Source organism: Macadamia integrifolia, unplaced genomic scaffold, assembly GCF_013358625.1.
Source record: "Macadamia integrifolia cultivar HAES 741 unplaced genomic scaffold, SCU_Mint_v3 scaffold2817, whole genome shotgun sequence".
NCBI classification, from domain to species: Eukaryota; Viridiplantae; Streptophyta; class Magnoliopsida; order Proteales; family Proteaceae; genus Macadamia; species Macadamia integrifolia.
Genome location: NW_024868983.1, coordinates 13,214 through 30,190, shown reverse-complemented (window position 1 = coordinate 30,190; position 16,977 = coordinate 13,214). Strand labels below are relative to the sequence as shown.

The following is a 16,977-nucleotide window of genomic DNA, read 5'->3' as shown; positions in this document are numbered from 1 at the left end:
ATGAGATCATGGAACCATTGAAAAGAAAAGCAAGGATGCATTTTGCATTAATGGCATTTAGTTCACAGCAAAATGGTGGTGATTGGTACACCTAGTAAGGACCCCCCCAAAAAAAAAATCTAGGTTCATGTACATAGACTGCTAATTAATGGTGCCCTTATGTCATTTTGCCTGGACTTGCACTAATAACTACCTGAAACCCCTGAGTGGCTGATGTGGAAAATATAGAAGAATGCATGCACAGGCTGTTCATAGTAAAAGATGCCATCAACATTCTAACCATTCATCTTAACATGGAATGCTAATATAGAACCCACCAATGCTAATATCAGTAAGGTTGAGTAGATAGAAGGTTGAAAGAAGCAGAGGGATAGACTATAGAACCCCACCCTAACCTTAATTAAAAACAAAGTGATAGAGCTTGCTGATATCTACTAAAACAGTAGCAGATATCATGGAATTTTGAAAATATTTATGAATTCAAGTGAAGAAACTAATTGGAGAATATGAGAAGATAAAACATATGTTCAAAATTAGACTAAATAAAATTTTAGATTTGAAAATTATGCAGAATCTGATAACCAGAAAATGATCAGAATAGGGAATAAGAGAAAACCCAAAATTACAGCAACTTAAATAGACTCAAAACAATAGAAATACGAGTAAAACATTCTTGGGACCCTATTACAGCAACTTATAATCCCAAAATCCTATATTATAAACAACTTCTAACCCAAAATTTGCATACTGACACCAACAAAAGGAACTCATGACTAAGCCTTGACAACAAAAAAAATAAATAAATAAAGGACTAAAACTGCAATGTGCACTCAATACTTATAAATAAAAGACTATCTGAACTACCAATATGGATAGAGCCAATTGCCTTAGAATTTGGATAGGATTTCATCGTAGACTGGACTTCCAAAGCCCAGCAAATTTATCCATCCATTGAATAACGGCTGCATCACGTGAGTTAAAACATAACACAGGCAACTCCTCAAATTTTATTCCATCACCCATTCATGGAGTCAATCATAATAGTGAGGACAACTGAAACTGATTGGCTGAGTACATCCTTGTGAGGGACTAACACAGTTAGGAGATTGGAGTTTTAGAGAAATGTTGCAACTCAACACTCTGATATTCGATAACTCATCCCACAAATCATCTGAAATGATTAGGTAATCATTGCGGGCACTTTTTGAAGTCTTGGTGGATTCGAACCACCATAACCTGGGCACTAACCCAGGTGCTCTACCATTTTGAGCTAAAGACTCCTTACCTACAAAAAAAGATTGTTAGTACAGTAGAGGCTAAAAATCAATAGAAATAATTAGAATCCTGGATGTAGTGGCAAGCACAAAAATAAAGATTCAATGAAACTTTGTGTTTTAATATCACAAAAATAAGCCATGACATTAACTGGATGTATTTAATAGCAAAAAACAATAGTCATCATTAGCTGAATCTAATTATAATCTTCATCCAGTGATTGATGAGTTACAGATGCTTGAGATGATATATGGGAAATAGAATCCTGCAAGTGACATTGAATATTAGGTAATCTAGATTGACTAAGAAAATAAAAAAATGCAACAAACAACATAAAAGGCCAAACCTACTCACCATAAATGACATGTAACTGGGATATGTGTTATCCATCAATTGTGTAGGAGTTGGTGTATGTGTTGGTTGTTGTTCTTGTAATCGTTGACTGTTACTTGGCCCTCCACTTTTCTTTTTTTTTTTCCTTGTTTTTCAACCCAACTCTTTAACCGTCTACCACCTCTTTTACTTTTCTCTTTATGCTTCAAACGTAATCCATTGTATACATCATCAGAGAAATCAGGCAATATTGGCATATCAGGGCAATCAACTGGGTTGATTATAATATTACCAAGCTTCAACCTTAATTCATTCGCAGCATCTTTCACCAAATTGTATCCCTCAATTGTATTTGAAGCTTCTAATGCTATATGAATAAGTTCAGGACAAATATGCTTATACCGTTGCGTACAATCCAAGTTGACATCTTGTTCAACTTTTTTCCCCCTACTGTCATTGACCACCATAGTTCTTGCTCCTCGTGTCCATCTCTTCAAAATATAGCATTCAGGAATATGCTTTATATCTAACACATCAAAAACTTTTAAACAATGGCAACACAGAATACCGTCTGTCTCAAATTTCATGCAACTGCATGCTACAATTCCTTGAAGTGGGTTACAACATACTTTATACTCACAGTTTGCTTAAAAAATCCCAACCTGAAAATTATTGAAGGGCATTCCATCAGTTCTGCTTATGATGGTGCAAACAGTCATCCAATTATATTCCTCTTGAAATAACTGAAATATTATAGGAGTGTAGAGTTCCCCAACTTGTTTCTGTACAATTGACATTGAATTTGCAAGTCATGGCATCTTATTTCGTGCATCAAATTCAGCTTTTAATTCATTACCACGCTTCTGGTTAAGAATTCTCTCAAAATGTTTAAAAAATTGCACAACATCCAAAGTTGACTTCAAATAGTCTTTCAAGTCACTGTTCAGACTCTCACTGAGTTGTGTACTTCGAATGCCTATTGTGAATGTGTTTTGCATATAACACTTCGCCCATTGACTTTTAAGACCATAAATGGTTGCAACCATGCATTATCCTTAACATCATATTCATTCAAAAAATTATACCATGTTGTCTCGTATTCATCTTCCATATCATATTGGTATATGCATTTATTTAAATCTGTAAGAAACTTGGAGCCATCTTTCATCATATGACCCAAATGTGTAATGCCATTCTGCATTAAGTACCAAGTACACAATTTATGCCATGTCTGAGGCCACATTTCTTTTAATGCTCTAACCATAGCTTTGTCTTGGTCCGTAAATATAGTTATAGGCTTCTTTCCACTATGTGCTTCAGCGAATACATCAAACAACCATTCGAAAGATTCCACTATCTCACCATATAAAAGCGCAGCCCCGAATACAGTGCACCCTCTATGATGATTGAATCCAGCAAACAACCCAAACAGCCTACACTCTTTATTGGTGCGAAATGTAGTGTCAAAGCTGACTACATCTCCAAATTGTGCGTAGTCAATGATCATCTTTGGATCAGCCCAAAATATGTTAGTTATTTATTCTTCACTATCCAGTTGAAACGAGTATGTGAAAGATGGGTTGTTCCTAGTTTGGGTAACAAAGTACTTCATCAAACTACCTACTTCACAATATGTCAAGGCACGTTGTCTTTTAGTGCGGAGATAGTTCCTAACATCTTGGGTCAAACAACTCAGGTTTCCTATCCCACCAACTTGCCTACCCATCAACTCAACTGTGGATCTAGGCCTGATCCCTGAGTCATCTGCCAAATCAATTTCCTGCCTATGTATGTCTAACATATTCCTCTGTGAATGCATCATGTGAACTGTTGCTGTAATATGAAGCTCATGATTATGTTCCCTCACAAAGTCACAGCATTTGTATTTTTCATCATCAACCAAATATATGTTCATTCGTGCCTGACAATTTGTTCTTGTCTCAGCTCGGGGGTTAACAATATTGATGTCTCGCTTGTCACTCAACCGACAACTAGGTTTTGAACAGACAAATCCCCTAAATGTTATGGTCATCTTGTCTTTCTTGCTCTTATTCAGAAAGTGTTTCCTAACACTAAACCCCATTGTCCGTCCATAACTGTTGTAATAATCATATGCATCTTGTTCTGAATTGAATAACATCCCCAAAATAAGTTCACTCACATCATTCATGCTAACATTCTCCATACTAGACAAAACAAACAAAAAACATTAAAGTAACAATACTTCAACAGAATTTAACAAAACAAGAGCAAGAGTGGAATTAAAAAAATTTAAAATACTCTAACTCGAATATAAGGACAGAGACAACAAATCTCTTAGGTTTTGACAGAGACACAAGCAAATAAAAAATAATGGAATTGAAATTTTTTTGAAAAGAAACTCAAATCAGCCAAGGAAAATAACCCAAAATCCCTTAGGTTTTGAGAGAGACAGCAAGCAAACACAAATATGAATTTGAAATTTTAAAGATAAATAAACTCAAAACATCCAATGAAAATAACCCTAAATCAACATTCGTGTTCTCAAAACCCTAAATCACAGATCTAGACATATTGATGCCTTTTGAGAGAGAGAGAGAGAGAGAGAGAGAGAGAGAGATAGAATGATAGAGATTTAATCAACAATTTGTTCAACAAGGTAAGTTGTAAAGAAAAAAAAAACCATGACATTAACTAAAGAATACGTTGGTGCAGAGAAAATGGTGGTGTATCATACCTTTGCACAGAGCTTTGTAACAAAGAGAGCGAATCGAGAGTGAAGTCGAGTGCCGAACACAGAAAGAGAGAGGAGTCGAGCGACGAACAGAGAGAGTCGAGAGCGTGGAACAGAGAGAGAGTTGAGAGCATGGAGCAACGAACAGAGGGAGAGTCAAGATAGCAGGGAGAGTTGAGGGAAAGAGCAGGTCTGAGCTTTTGGTTACAGAGAACCGAGAGGGAGAGTCAAGAGTGTGGAACAGATCAAGAGAGCAGGGAGCGACGAACAGAGGGAGAATCAAGATAGCAAGGAGAGTCGAGGGAAAGAGCAGGTCTGAGCTTTTGGTTACAGAGAACCGAGAGGGAGAGTCGAGATCGAGAGAGAGAGGCCGAGAGAGAGAGAGAGAGTCGAAAGAGGAGAGAGGGAAAATATTACAACTTTTATTTCAAAAAGATGAACCAAACTGGTTTAAGATTGTATCATGGTAGATTAATCTGAACCGTAAAAATGAAATATTACATGTGTCAGCCGCCTGGGGTGGCATGGTATAGAATTGTATGAGATCTGAATTTCAGACGATTTCTTCCCGGAGTACAAACATAGGAAAGGGAGTAAGAAAAAGAAAAAATAGTGAGAGAACATTGAAACGTACAAGGAAACTGAAATGGGGATGGGATAGAGACATCGGGACATGAGAAATAAAAGTATTAATATTAAATAATGACTAAAGGTTTTGGGGCATGAGATATTAAAGTATCAATTTAATATTAAAAGCACCAGGAGATATTGGTTTGATTCAAACTATTTGAAAAAAAAATATATTGATTATCATATGAAAAACATATGGTAATTTGAATATTTACAAACATTAACAGATGAGGAAAAAAAAATTATGAACTAGGATAGTCTAGTGGTAATAGCTCCGATTTGAAGAGTTATCCAGGGGAGGAGGTCGTGGGATTGAACCTTGTCGTGCACATTGTGTGTGGATTATGCATCTGCTATTTAAGTGGAGATCGTGTGCCTAAGCTGGTCCAGATACCTTGGTTAATAAAAAAATAAAATAAAATAATTTATAACATAATTATAGAAATTTTAAAAAAAAATCAGACAAATTGATAGAGCCGAGAAGCATGGCCTTTTGTGGATAAGGGTGTTGTAAAGAAAGAAAAAATCAAACAAATTGGATAGAGCCAATAAGCATGGCCTTTTGTGGATAAGGGTGTTGTAAAGAAAGTGAGGAAATCAGAATAAGAGATGAGAGAGAGAGAGAGAGAGAGAGAGAGAGAGAGTATGGTATTAGAATTTATTTGAATATTTTAATGGTGACTAGACACCACATTAACAGGAAAATGTCCTCTAGAGGTTTTTTTTTCTTTTTTTTTAAACTACGGTGTCCGGGCCAATTTATGTTAATGTGTCGAACCTGGGACCGTGTGTCTATCCACATAATCCCCAATTCGCCTTAACTATCTGGGCAACCCACGAAGAAACTCTTAGTTTGGTCATAGGGGCAAGATGATGTGATGATTCTAACAATTAGCTATATTTTTTTTCTTTTATGCACCATTTCAGGTGTTGGAATTGAATACGGCGAATAAGGTGATTTGAATTAGAGTCTGCCATGATTTATCCTTATTATGGCTAATTTTGAAGGCTGATTTTAGGGTTTTCTAAACTGATTTTGATCGACAAAGACTAATTCAATCCCAATTTGTATCTTGACTCCCTGCTTTTATACCTCAAAATTTCATACATCATCTTGGTGGTTCCATGATTTTTAGAACTTTCTCCAACTAGTTTATTTGTATCAGTATTGATATCAATGGCAATTGATATAATGAAGTTAATGTTGTGAACTATAAAACCTTGCTCGTAAGGAGTTTAGTCATTCAGTCATTGAAATTTATGGATTTGGATCACCTACATGTACATGTATGCTTCGTATCTATTTGTTTCTAGAGTACATGGCATTTATATAAACTAAAAAGAAAATTTATACATATCATCACTTAGCCGTATTTAAAGCATATACATATCGATTAGATGATTTGGGCTCTAATTCAGGGGAAGTCAAACGAGCTTTTATGTTTTTGAGGAGTCAAGAGAAATGTCTATTCATTAGATCTTCACATGTGAAATTAGAATTAAAAACTTCCAAAAGCCATGGAGTGAAAATAAACCAATCTTTGATACGCATTTGAGATAGGGCCTTTTGTGTCAGTAAGTCATAATGTTAATCTCTCTAGAAATGTAAGAAAATAAATGTCATGCAAACTGATGCGGTAAAAATTGACCAGATGATCTTTCTTGCACGAGTTGGTATTCCACGCTAGACCTGCATAGAAGAACCGACAAAGGGGAGCTGGGCTAACTCAACGTAGGACCCTCCGTTGCCTAAGTCAGATTTTTCCTACAACAGATACTCGAGAGAGTTTTTTAGGAAATGACTGATCCTTTTTTTTTTGGGGGGTGGCATACCTTGATATTTATAGATAGTAAATGAAAAGAGGCGGCTGAGAAGAGTCCTATTTTGGCAAGTAGTTCACTCTTGTTAGGATAACTCTTGGAACAGTCTCATTAGGTAATTATTATATTATTTGTTAGGATATCTCTTAGCGATAAGATTTACTGAGCTGACGATAAAATCTGCTGAGCTAGTGATGAGTTATCCTTGGGATTGTCCTCGCAATCTCCGGGATTGGATCAGACTCCTTAAGGAGGTGATCCAAGGGATCGGCTTCGCCAGGGGACGAGCCAAAGGGTTGGCTCTGCCAAGGATGACTTGAATGAATGGCATTTTTAACCTAATCACAAACATAAACCCACATTGCCATACCGAATAGATAATTTCAAAAAATCAAGATTTAAGTTTGTAAAGTGGCTGTGAATACATGGTTTTAGGTTATTCATGCAAGTAATCGCAGCCCGAAGTGCTTGTGCCCTTCAAAATCGGACGGTTCAGCACATATCTAATCGATTATTTATTATTGGTTGAGTTTCAGTTTGAATTTTTCGAAACCAAAATCGACCTAATAGAATACCAACTATTTAAAAATAGGCATGCTAATGTGTTCAACAAGAAAAATTGATCGTAGACCACCCCTGTATAACGGGGCATTGGCGCAATGGTGGTTTATGATCAACTTGACCGCAAATTGGTTGTAAATCAGCTCGATTATAGGGAGAGAGATAGAAAGGGAAAGTGATCGTAAATCAACTCAACCATTGAGAGAGAGTAGGGAGAGAGATAGAAAGGGAGAGTGGTCATAAATCAGATCAACCATTGGGAGAGAGATATCGATATATACTATTCTATCAAGGGAAAAAGTTTAACTCTAAGAGTGTGAAAACCTACCTCCAACTGATGAAATGGATATAACCCCTTATTGAAACATTTTTGGGTGAGGTCTAGTGAAACAAATCAAATCGGATCATATTGAAACCGGTAAGATATCAAACCAAACTCAACATGTGGATCAAAATTGATAAGAAAAGAGGCACATTTTTTTCATACTTTTGAATATAAATAAAAAAAAAAAAAGGCACATGGTAAATCAAAATCAAATGAGAACTGGTGCATCCTTATTGATTTATATTTCGATTAGGGCTGTAATAAGGCCGGCTTGGGCCAAGCTTCTTAAACTTAGCCTAAACCTGAGTCCCATTAGTTGGGGCCAAGCCCACCCTAAACCCTAACCTAAGACCTAAAAATTTCAATCTAGGCCAGCCCTAATTGGCCTTGATTGGACAGGGGTCGGGTCGGGATCTCCCTGATTTGCCATCAAGGTCAGGTGTATACCCTTGACCTTGACCCTACAAATTTGAAATAACTAAAAATTCATTTATTTGCATTTAAATCCCTTAGAATTGAGAAGTAAAATAAAAATTAAATCTAAAATCAACATTAAGTAAGAATTTTAAGTAGTTTATACAATCATGGAGGATAATGATTACCAAACTTATAAAATTGACCATTGAACACTCAATAAGTTAGGATCTAGCACAGACATTAACTTTTACCCACCCTAATCCTGATTCAGGGTAAAAAAATTTCAGAACAGGTAGGCCCTCAGGGCCAAAATTTTTAAGCCTAACCTAGCCCTCTGTTGGCTTAGGGTTGATTCGGGCCACCAAGGCCAAACTTGCACCCCTAATTTCGATTTCACTTATAAAAACTGACCCAAAATCCTTCTATTGAAGGGGCAGCGGATCCAATCCATTCGAAGGGGAAGCTGAGCGGCAGGCAGGCAAAGCAGGGGAAGAGATATGGATTGAACCGGAAACAATGCCCTTCGGAGCGACTATTGGAAGTATGGAAACTGGAGAACTTTGTACCATCCATTCCAGTGTGATTGGATTCTGTTCAACAGCCCAAGGACTCAGGGCACATATTTTGTTGTTTCCACTGCTTTAAGTGATTGTTACGACCACGAAGAAACGACCAATCCCACACCCCTAATTCGATTAAAAATTTTGGGTTTGTGTTTTGTCTATTAGAAAAAATTTCAGATCATCATAATTACACGTAAGCTGAGATGTGAGGATCCAGATCCATCCCATGGGGCGCCATAATTACACGTAAGCTGAAGAAGTGACGGTGTCCTTAATTTAAGGGGTAGGGGCGCCATTATCACAGACAGTAGTGTCCGACTCTTCGAGGTGCATAGAAAGATTGAATTTTTCTCGGGCTTTCGTCTTCAAGTGCAAGTGAACCAACCTTGCAATCTATCTCTCTGGATTTCCTCCAATTTTTTAGTGCTTTCGTCTTCTTGAGCAAGTGAACTAAACTTGCAATCCATCTTTCTGGGTTTCTTGTTCTTCTCTCTCTCTCTCTCTCTCTCTCTCTCTCTCTCTTCCTGTCCCTGTCTCTCTCAGAGAAGCGTGTTTATAAATTTCACCATGGCTTCAGCCATTCCTGTTTCTCAATCCCAACCCTTTTCCAGTGAAACCCACTTCAGAACATTAAAGGTTAATCCTACTTTGGTGTTTATTTCTTTCAAGAATTCCAGTTGCCATTATAGGGGGGTGTTGGGAGGGAAGTACTCTGTTAATAGTAGTCGTGGCCGAGTAGAAATGTCTTCTTCTAAGAGGGTTGTTATTTCTGCAACAACGGCAGAGAAGCCGAAGAAACGATATCCGGGCGAGGCGAAAGGATTCGTGGAGGAAATGCGATTTGTAGCAATGAAATTGCATACAAAGGATCAAGCCAAAGAGGGGGAGAAGGAAGTCAAGGAACCGGAAGAACAGGCAGTGAGGAAATGGGAGCCCTCGATTGAAGGGTATCTCAGATTTCTGGTCGACAGTAAATTGGTTTACGATACACTCGAGAGGATTGTCGAGAAAGCGAGCTATCCTTCATGTAAGCATTACTTGATTTTCTGGAAGATTTTTTAATGGCCCATCTTTTACTTTCTGTTCTGCTCCATTAGGTCTTTGCCAATTGTTGTGACAGAGCTTAAATTCCGGTTCAAATCCTGATTCACAAGCGCTTCTGTTGCTTACATATTTTTGGTTTTCGATGTTGGTTTTGCTCGTAATCAGGTTATTTCCTATTTATCTGGGAATAGAGTCTGTTCGCGGGTTCTGGATTCTGGAACAATAATAGGTTTTCAGATCGTAATAGCAGGTTCCGTGAATTGTGTTTTACGGAAGAAATTAGATTTCTGTAGTTGGTCATTCTGATTTGACCAAATGGTCAGTGGTAACCATTGATTTCTGTACTCTGAAGTGTTCTTCCTTGGCATTCCCTGTCTTAACTTAGGGGGTAATATTTTGAACAATCATTTGTTTTCCCCTCTTTGTTTATTATATGACTGTATATGCAAAGCGAAATACAAGTGGTCCTAGAACCCAAATTATTGGTGACTTGAATTCAGAAAATATTTCTTGAATGCTATATATATGATGTGTTTATGAATAACATTTTTGTAGTTAAGTACTCCTAGTAAAGGTTTATACTGTTTTATTTTCAGATAGCCATACATTTTACAGCAAAATCATCTTTGTTTTCTGAACCTTACCTTACCATGTAATGATACCATCAAGTATGCTTTTTTTTCTATTATTTAACAAAGACTGGACCAACTTTCTTATTTCATCCATGGTCTGAATTAGAGCTTCTTGTGCCATCCAAGTTATAAACTAACTAAACACAATATGCATAATTAATATAGAAACACTGGCATGGATTTCTGTTACCAGATTCACCTATTGAGATCTAGCTAGCGTGCTAGCTGGCTCAAAGTTCATTCTTCATACTTTTCGAGGTGCAATGGATTTCTTCGACAGGCGATCTTCCTATTTCAGCTATGTGAATGGGTGATGTTAACAATAATCTGTTGTCAACAGATGGGAACTCTCTTGGGATTACTGGATGTTCCTCTTCTCCACTATCAGCTAAATGGCTCACCACATACTGTAGTTCCCATCTAACAACAGTAGTCAAAATTAAATATTTTACACCTGAAAGATATGGCTCTCTTGGCACTTGACCAGTGCATTTAAGCTGAAATTAACTTATGAGGTTAACATTAACAGTTAAAGCGCAGTTGAGCTGTCAACTAAGCATGCGTGGAAGATTCTTCAGCCAGGTAGACTATTTCACTAGATTATTCACTCAATAAAACCATTCCCTGAAAAATCACACAGAACTATTTGATGCAGCCTTCTACTTTATTGAGGTGTAAGTTACTACTCTATCAATCTGGGATGAGCTGTCATCCTGGAAAACATGGTGATTTTTCTTGGTGAGTTTTCTCTAGTCCTTGAAATGAAGCCTTTGGAAATTACTTTGGACCAACTGGAATGTGTCCACAGGAGCTAGAGGACTATTTTTGAGCCTTGACTTATAAGTAGTTTCTTGAGTCCCATTGGACTGGTTTGTCAATCGTATCAGTCTTTTATTAATGAGGCATAATTCAACACATGTATGTGGGGTATGGCTGGCAAGTGATCACCATCAGAAGGAGAAAATGTTTCAAGTTTGACTTGGTTGAGCGTCAGGTGGGCCCATCCCATGGGCGAGTTGGTTTGAAGGGCACCTTAATTCGGGAGGTCAGATGCATTAGTGGTTGGTTTGGTCTATTGTTTGTTTGCTTAGTTTCAATTTTCCTTTTTTTGGTTCATGACGATATCTTTGTAATTTTGGTTTTTGGATCATTACTGGTACAGGTCTGAGTTGGTCTTGTTATTCTTTTTCCCCCATTTTTGGGGTCTGGTTTGGTTAATTGAATTTTGTTTGGTCAGGTTTAGTTTGAGTTATTTGGCCTAGATTCAGTTGGATTTCTCTACTGTAAGTAATAATTATGGGTTCTATTAGAAGGGATGAGGTACATCCAGCTTTCTGAACATTTTCATGAGAAAAGGACTTTATTTTCTCTCTTTTTTTTTCTCTGGTGAATTTTTCTATATTATTATTGATGCTTAATTATGCTAAATCCTTGTGGTTCAAGGACTTGGATTCAGTTTTAGTGAGTGGAGTTTGTTTCCCCTGATTTTTTTTATTCCTCTTACAATTTCAGGATTCCTTTCCTACTAATCGTTAAGAATTCATCTTCCAGAAACCAGATTTGTTATTACTTCTCTTCTTTAAACCCTAATTTCTTCATGTATCAGCCATACCTTGGTTTACACATACTGACGAGGGAAAATACCCTGAAATAAACATCATACACCATGAAACTCTTCTCTAGCAACTGATTCAGATGATACACAACCTTCCATCCTTACATTAGCCCTGGTTCCAAACACTAACTTTCCAATGAGAACCTCATCCTAGCTTCTGGTTTTATCGGTCCAACGATTAACAGTCCCAACCCTATCAATAGTTTCAATCCCAGCCTATCAATTTACCTTCCATTAAAATATAACTTACCTCTAACTCATTTCTAATCATCCATATCCAAAATTTTCATCGAACATACCCTAGTTCTGTCAAAACCATTAATCTTTTGTTGTTTTTCTTTTGCTGAAGTTCAACGTACCCCTAAATCTTTTCTCATGCTAGATTAACAGCATTGCCCCTCCTCAATCATATGCCAATGGCCTGGAAAACTTAGCCATGTGATGTATATCTGGCCTAGTGTAGTGTACTCACTCCTTCCAGTGGTGAAATATTGGGAACTGTTCTGTGCATAGTGACCTGGAGAATGATTCAGTTAACGCCACCATTTGGTTGATGGGAAATCCTTCATGATTGGCTCCATCTCAAACTTTGGGACCCACCTCAACTGTATGGCCAACCTTTGGCCTCCCATTCTGAAAAATGGTCATATATAAGCCATTCATTTTGCCAGAGCTTATTCTGCTATGTTTGGCTAGAGCATTACTCTGGGTAGAGTGTGATATGGGTCATGTGCTTGAAATTTGAGTTACAATTAAGCTGGACTTATGTCTCTGTCTTGTGACAGCTTACTTAGAATCGGACAAGGGTCCACATGTTGTCCAGAACCAACTGTTTATCGAATAAGTTTTGGCCAACTGGAAATTTTAGAGAGTGATGGAATTAAAAACTGACTTGTAGGGCATATGGTTGAGATGGCCGCCAAATTCGGCATCTAGTCGATCCAGAGGGTTTCTATCTAACCAATGGGGGTAACAACCATAGCAACTTGTTTATCTAGTTTCCCCCATCCTTCTAAAGTCTTGATTGCCATTATCCCTCCACATTGCTCAAATAAATGAGTCACCTGCAAAACCTTTTCCACATATGTGCCACCAGTTCTTTGTGGTGTCCTACGTAGCCATTCTTGGCTGCATAAACCCTATTTTTCCACATGGCTACTCAGTTGGCACTTGGAATAAGGTCCATATGTAGCTTAATACACCTTCTACTTATTCGATGTTTTAGCCCAAAAGCATTTTGTCATGTGAAGAACGATTCTTTGAGAAGCCAATATTTGAATATTAGTTTTTTTTTTTTTTTTTTTTTTTCAACAGACAATATTATCAGGGTTTGGGAGTCCAAATACATGTTAGGGTATATGGTTGAATGGGTGCCAAAATTTCTTTCTTTCTATCCAATGGTGGCAACAGCCATATCATCCCTCTTGTTATCTGCAATCAAAGGCCACCAGAACATATTGTGATATATTATAAAGCAGCTGTCTTTTCTTTCAAACCTCTATCCATGTCCTTTTGAGTATCTCCTTTGTCAGAGCCTGTAGACATGTTGCAATTAAGTCTTTAAGTGTTTTTTTAACTGTTAAAACCACACACTTTTCTTCCTTTCCCTGTTACAGCATCGAATTTCTAGAAATTCATTCATTATCTTGATCCATTGTACTTGTTCTATAACCTATTGGGGCTCTTGCTTAAATTCCCTCGGGGCATTGTTTATGATTCTCTCCTTGTTATTGCTACTTTTCCATTTCTTCTTGCACTCATTTCCTAAAACTGTTGTTTTCTTGATATATATCACTGTTAATCATTGAGAAAATTTCTTATCAATTTCAGAAGCTTACTTGCTATCTCATTAGGTCTTGTCTGATGTAGTAGTAGTTTGGATTGTTAATGGGTTGGGCATATAAGCATATTGGACACGCTCAGACCCATCTGCAATGCAATGGTCTGGCCCTTATCAGTTTCATGCTTGGGTATGAGATGGATGGTTCTGCATGCAGCCACCTAAAAGAACAAATAAAAAAAGAAGAAAATGCTAGGGTTCCAGATTTATAGGTGTTTTACCAACAACATCTCCCAATTCTAGTGTACCTGTGTATTTGGCGGCAACCTGATACGACCCGCTCTCTAATTGGGTTCAAGTAATGTATCCATCCCTACCCAACTATTGATCGTGTCCCAAAAATTGGGTAGCCGGCTGTCCTTTGACACAATGCAATTTGTTAGAAGGTGAAGATTGCAACATATTTATGGGAATACATGTCAGTATTGTATGGCAGGGTCTATATATGTCTGTGATTAAGGGCTTGGAACTTTCATTATCACATGGATAGATAGAGGCTGTTATTGATGGAGACTCGTGGTCTTGTTGTGGAGAACATTGTTGATATTTACATCTTATTGGAAAGCTAGGACCCTTTAGATCAAATGAATTCCGATCAACTAGTTCTCTATGGATGTGTTGGTGTTGGGGTGTTGGCCTTGTGGTGGGTGTATGATTAGTCTTCTGCTGCTTTCTTTTCCCTCCCTCCCCCTCCTCCCCCTCCTCCTCCCCCTCCTACTTGGGCTCTGCAAATTTATTTATTTATTTATTTATTTATTTTTACTTAATCTAACCAGTTTCATGTCTCATATGTTTGTGGATGCAACATGGCTGTGTTTAGCTTGTGAAGCATAGGTGCTGACTCTTTGAAGGTTATGGTGTTACAAGTACTGAAAAAAAGAGTTGGCATTATATATCAGATAGCCACATCAACCCTTGATAGTGCAGTACCTCACTGCTTATTAAGAGATATCTCTCTGACATAGTTGTCAAGGCGTCTAGGCTATCCAAAGTGTTGGAGGGGGCCCGGACGCAAGGCAACATGAACAAGGCGACCAAGGCAGCCAAGGCGTTGCCTTGACAACTATGCTCTGTAAACATACCTGTCTAGAGAAACTTTTTCCTTCAGTTTATTTTTCCTTCACAGGTAAAAGTATATGTGCCTAGATAGGGTGGAATGGCAGAACAGTACAAAAATGTGACTAATTGGCAATTCTTCCTTTTGTGGGCGATGGATTATGGACATGTTCATTAATCGAAACCATCCAATTTGTTTGCTTTCTGGGTTGGTTTCAGGCACTACCCTGACAGCCTTATGACAATTCTACCATCCAATTGATGTTTTTTTCTTACCCTCACAGACCAACTTCCTTTCCCAGCCCCCCACCCACTCTTGTCCCATGTCTTTCAATCTGATTTCATTTGTTGCTTAGATAGATTGCCCTTCTGTGTTGAGTTTGGACTCTGGTCTTGTCAGGTACTGCACTGAATGTTGCACCAGTCTGACTAACTAGGAGTCATTGAATGCACTTGCTGCATTGGTTTCAGGCTTCTCCCATTATGTAGTTTTTATATTTTGATGCTTTGCATTACACTAACCCTTAACGGTGCCCGAACCACATTTTGATTTTTAAGTTAAATTTCAACCCTTCACTCTTTCCCCAAATGATTTCATGTAAGATTGGTGATTGTGAAACATCTGGACACCTAAGTTTAGGAATAAATAACTAATTAATTTATAGACTCCTGATATCACCTATCTAGAAGGTGGGATTACCTTGGAAAGGCCTAACTGAATTATCATTTTTTTTTGGTAGGTAGGGAGGGAAGTAGGTAACAGCCAGGAGGCTCGAACTTGAGACCTCCTGGTGAGCATGGGTTTTTTGCACACCACAGCTCACCAACTGCGCTAGGCAGTTGTTGTTGTAACTGAATTATCATATGTGCTCCATGTGTGACATTTTTCAACCTATAAGGATTTCGCTACACTTTAGAAATAATTTGAATTTATATATCCTGCTGATTTGTCTCTTAAGAATTCTTCTTCCTTTTTTATTTTTGATTTTTAATTTTTTTAATTAAGTTGACCTCTCGTTGTTAAACCTTCATGCCGGTTGGTTGCAGATGCAGAATTCAAAAATACAGGGTTGGAAAGGTCAGGAGCATTGGCTAAGGATTTGGAATGGTTTAGGGAGCAAGGATATACTATTCCAGAACCATCTTCTCCTGGCATTTCCTATGCTCGTTATCTGGAAGATTTATCTGAGAAGGATCCTCAAGCATTCCTATGTCACTTCTATAATGTTTACTTTGCCCACACTGCTGGAGGGAGAATGATTGGTAGAAAGGTAACAAATTGTAGCTGGAAAGGAAAGGTGTAGCCTCCCTAGAGGGCCCACCCCCCCCCCCCCCTCCCCAACACCCACAAAAAAAAATATATCATGGCCTGCAATTTCCTCTTGGAAATGCAGTGTCAGTTGTTTGGATGTCAACCTAAATTATTCTCTTCTTTCTGTAGGTTGCTGAAAAGATACTTGACAGTAAGGAGTTGGAGTTTTATAAATGGGATGGTGACCTCTCCCAACTGTTGCAAGGTGTGAGGGTGAAGCTCAATAAAGTTGCGGAAGTAAGCTTCTTCATGCCCCTTTTCCCAATTCTTCCATTAATCAACTTCACATGGATATGGTTTTGAAATCCAAACTAGTAGATGTCATATTTAGTTGTTTTGCTCCATCCTCGTTCCATTTCATCACTATGATTTTTTGTTTTCTGGGTTGTCATGTTGCCGATTTATTGATACTTTCTTTCATGGTTTCTGTTCAGAGCTGGTCTAGAGAAGAGAAGGATCATTGCTTAGAGGAAACTGAGAAGTCATTTCAATATTCAGGAGAGATCCTCCGTTTAATATTGTCGTCTTGATATGTGCAACCTTTCTGCTATCTTTCTGACCATGTGGTTGTGCAATTGTTAAAATTCATTATGTTTTATGGATTCTTTTCCCATCAAGTTTAAATATTATTGTAAACATAACATTTACTTGTGTATAAGAAAAAACTTTCTTTTTTTCTGAAAAAGATTTGCATACCCAAGGGAAATGGAACCAAAGGTTGATGTATTGGGTATACTCTGGCAATTGTCATGAGCACTTATCAATGTTTGTGATCCAAGTATTATTGATGGGAGATGACAGTTGTAGTAGATCTCTTCAACCTGATTCCAGTACAAATAT

General features: G+C 37.8%; 2 protein-coding genes across 2 annotated transcripts; one reads left to right on the top strand and one right to left on the bottom strand.

The window, feature by feature from the left end:
• Positions 1-1,471: 1,471 nt before the first annotated feature.
• Positions 1,472-3,793, bottom strand: LOC122067296 (protein FAR1-RELATED SEQUENCE 5-like). Its single transcript, XM_042631126.1, has 4 exons — positions 3,233-3,793; positions 2,870-3,115; positions 1,836-2,099; positions 1,472-1,540 (listed from the first exon to the last, which is right to left on the bottom strand). The coding sequence occupies exons 1-4, from the start codon at positions 3,791-3,793 to the stop codon at positions 1,472-1,474; spliced, it is 1,140 nt and encodes a 379-aa protein (XP_042487060.1).
• A 5,029-nt stretch (positions 3,794-8,822) lies between these two features.
• Positions 8,823-16,822, top strand: LOC122067297 (heme oxygenase 1, chloroplastic-like). Its single transcript, XM_042631127.1, has 4 exons — positions 8,823-9,665; positions 15,873-16,096; positions 16,267-16,374; positions 16,572-16,822. The coding sequence occupies exons 1-4, from the start codon at positions 9,206-9,208 to the stop codon at positions 16,665-16,667; spliced, it is 888 nt and encodes a 295-aa protein (XP_042487061.1). The 5' UTR covers positions 8,823-9,205; the 3' UTR covers positions 16,668-16,822.
• The last annotated feature ends 155 nt before the right edge of the window (positions 16,823-16,977 follow it).

Excerpts from the sequence above, each read along its gene's own strand:
- LOC122067296 (XM_042631126.1), bottom strand. The coding sequence starts at position 3,793 with ATGGAGAATGTTAGCATGAATGATGTGAGTGAACTTATTTTGGGGATG. Across the intron at positions 3,116-3,232 it reads GTGCCTTGACATATTGTGAA|ATGATCATTGACTACGCACA; the intron begins GTAGGTAGTTTG and ends GCTGATCCAAAG. Across the intron at positions 2,100-2,869 it reads CGGACCAAGACAAAGCTATG|AGATGGACACGAGGAGCAAG; the intron begins GTTAGAGCATTA and ends TATATTTTGAAG.
- LOC122067297 (XM_042631127.1), top strand. The coding sequence starts at position 9,206 with ATGGCTTCAGCCATTCCTGTTTCTCAATCCCAACCCTTTTCCAGTGAA. Across the intron at positions 9,666-15,872 it reads GAAAGCGAGCTATCCTTCAT|ATGCAGAATTCAAAAATACA; the intron begins GTAAGCATTACT and ends GGTTGGTTGCAG. Across the intron at positions 16,375-16,571 it reads AGCTCAATAAAGTTGCGGAA|AGCTGGTCTAGAGAAGAGAA; the intron begins GTAAGCTTCTTC and ends GTTTCTGTTCAG.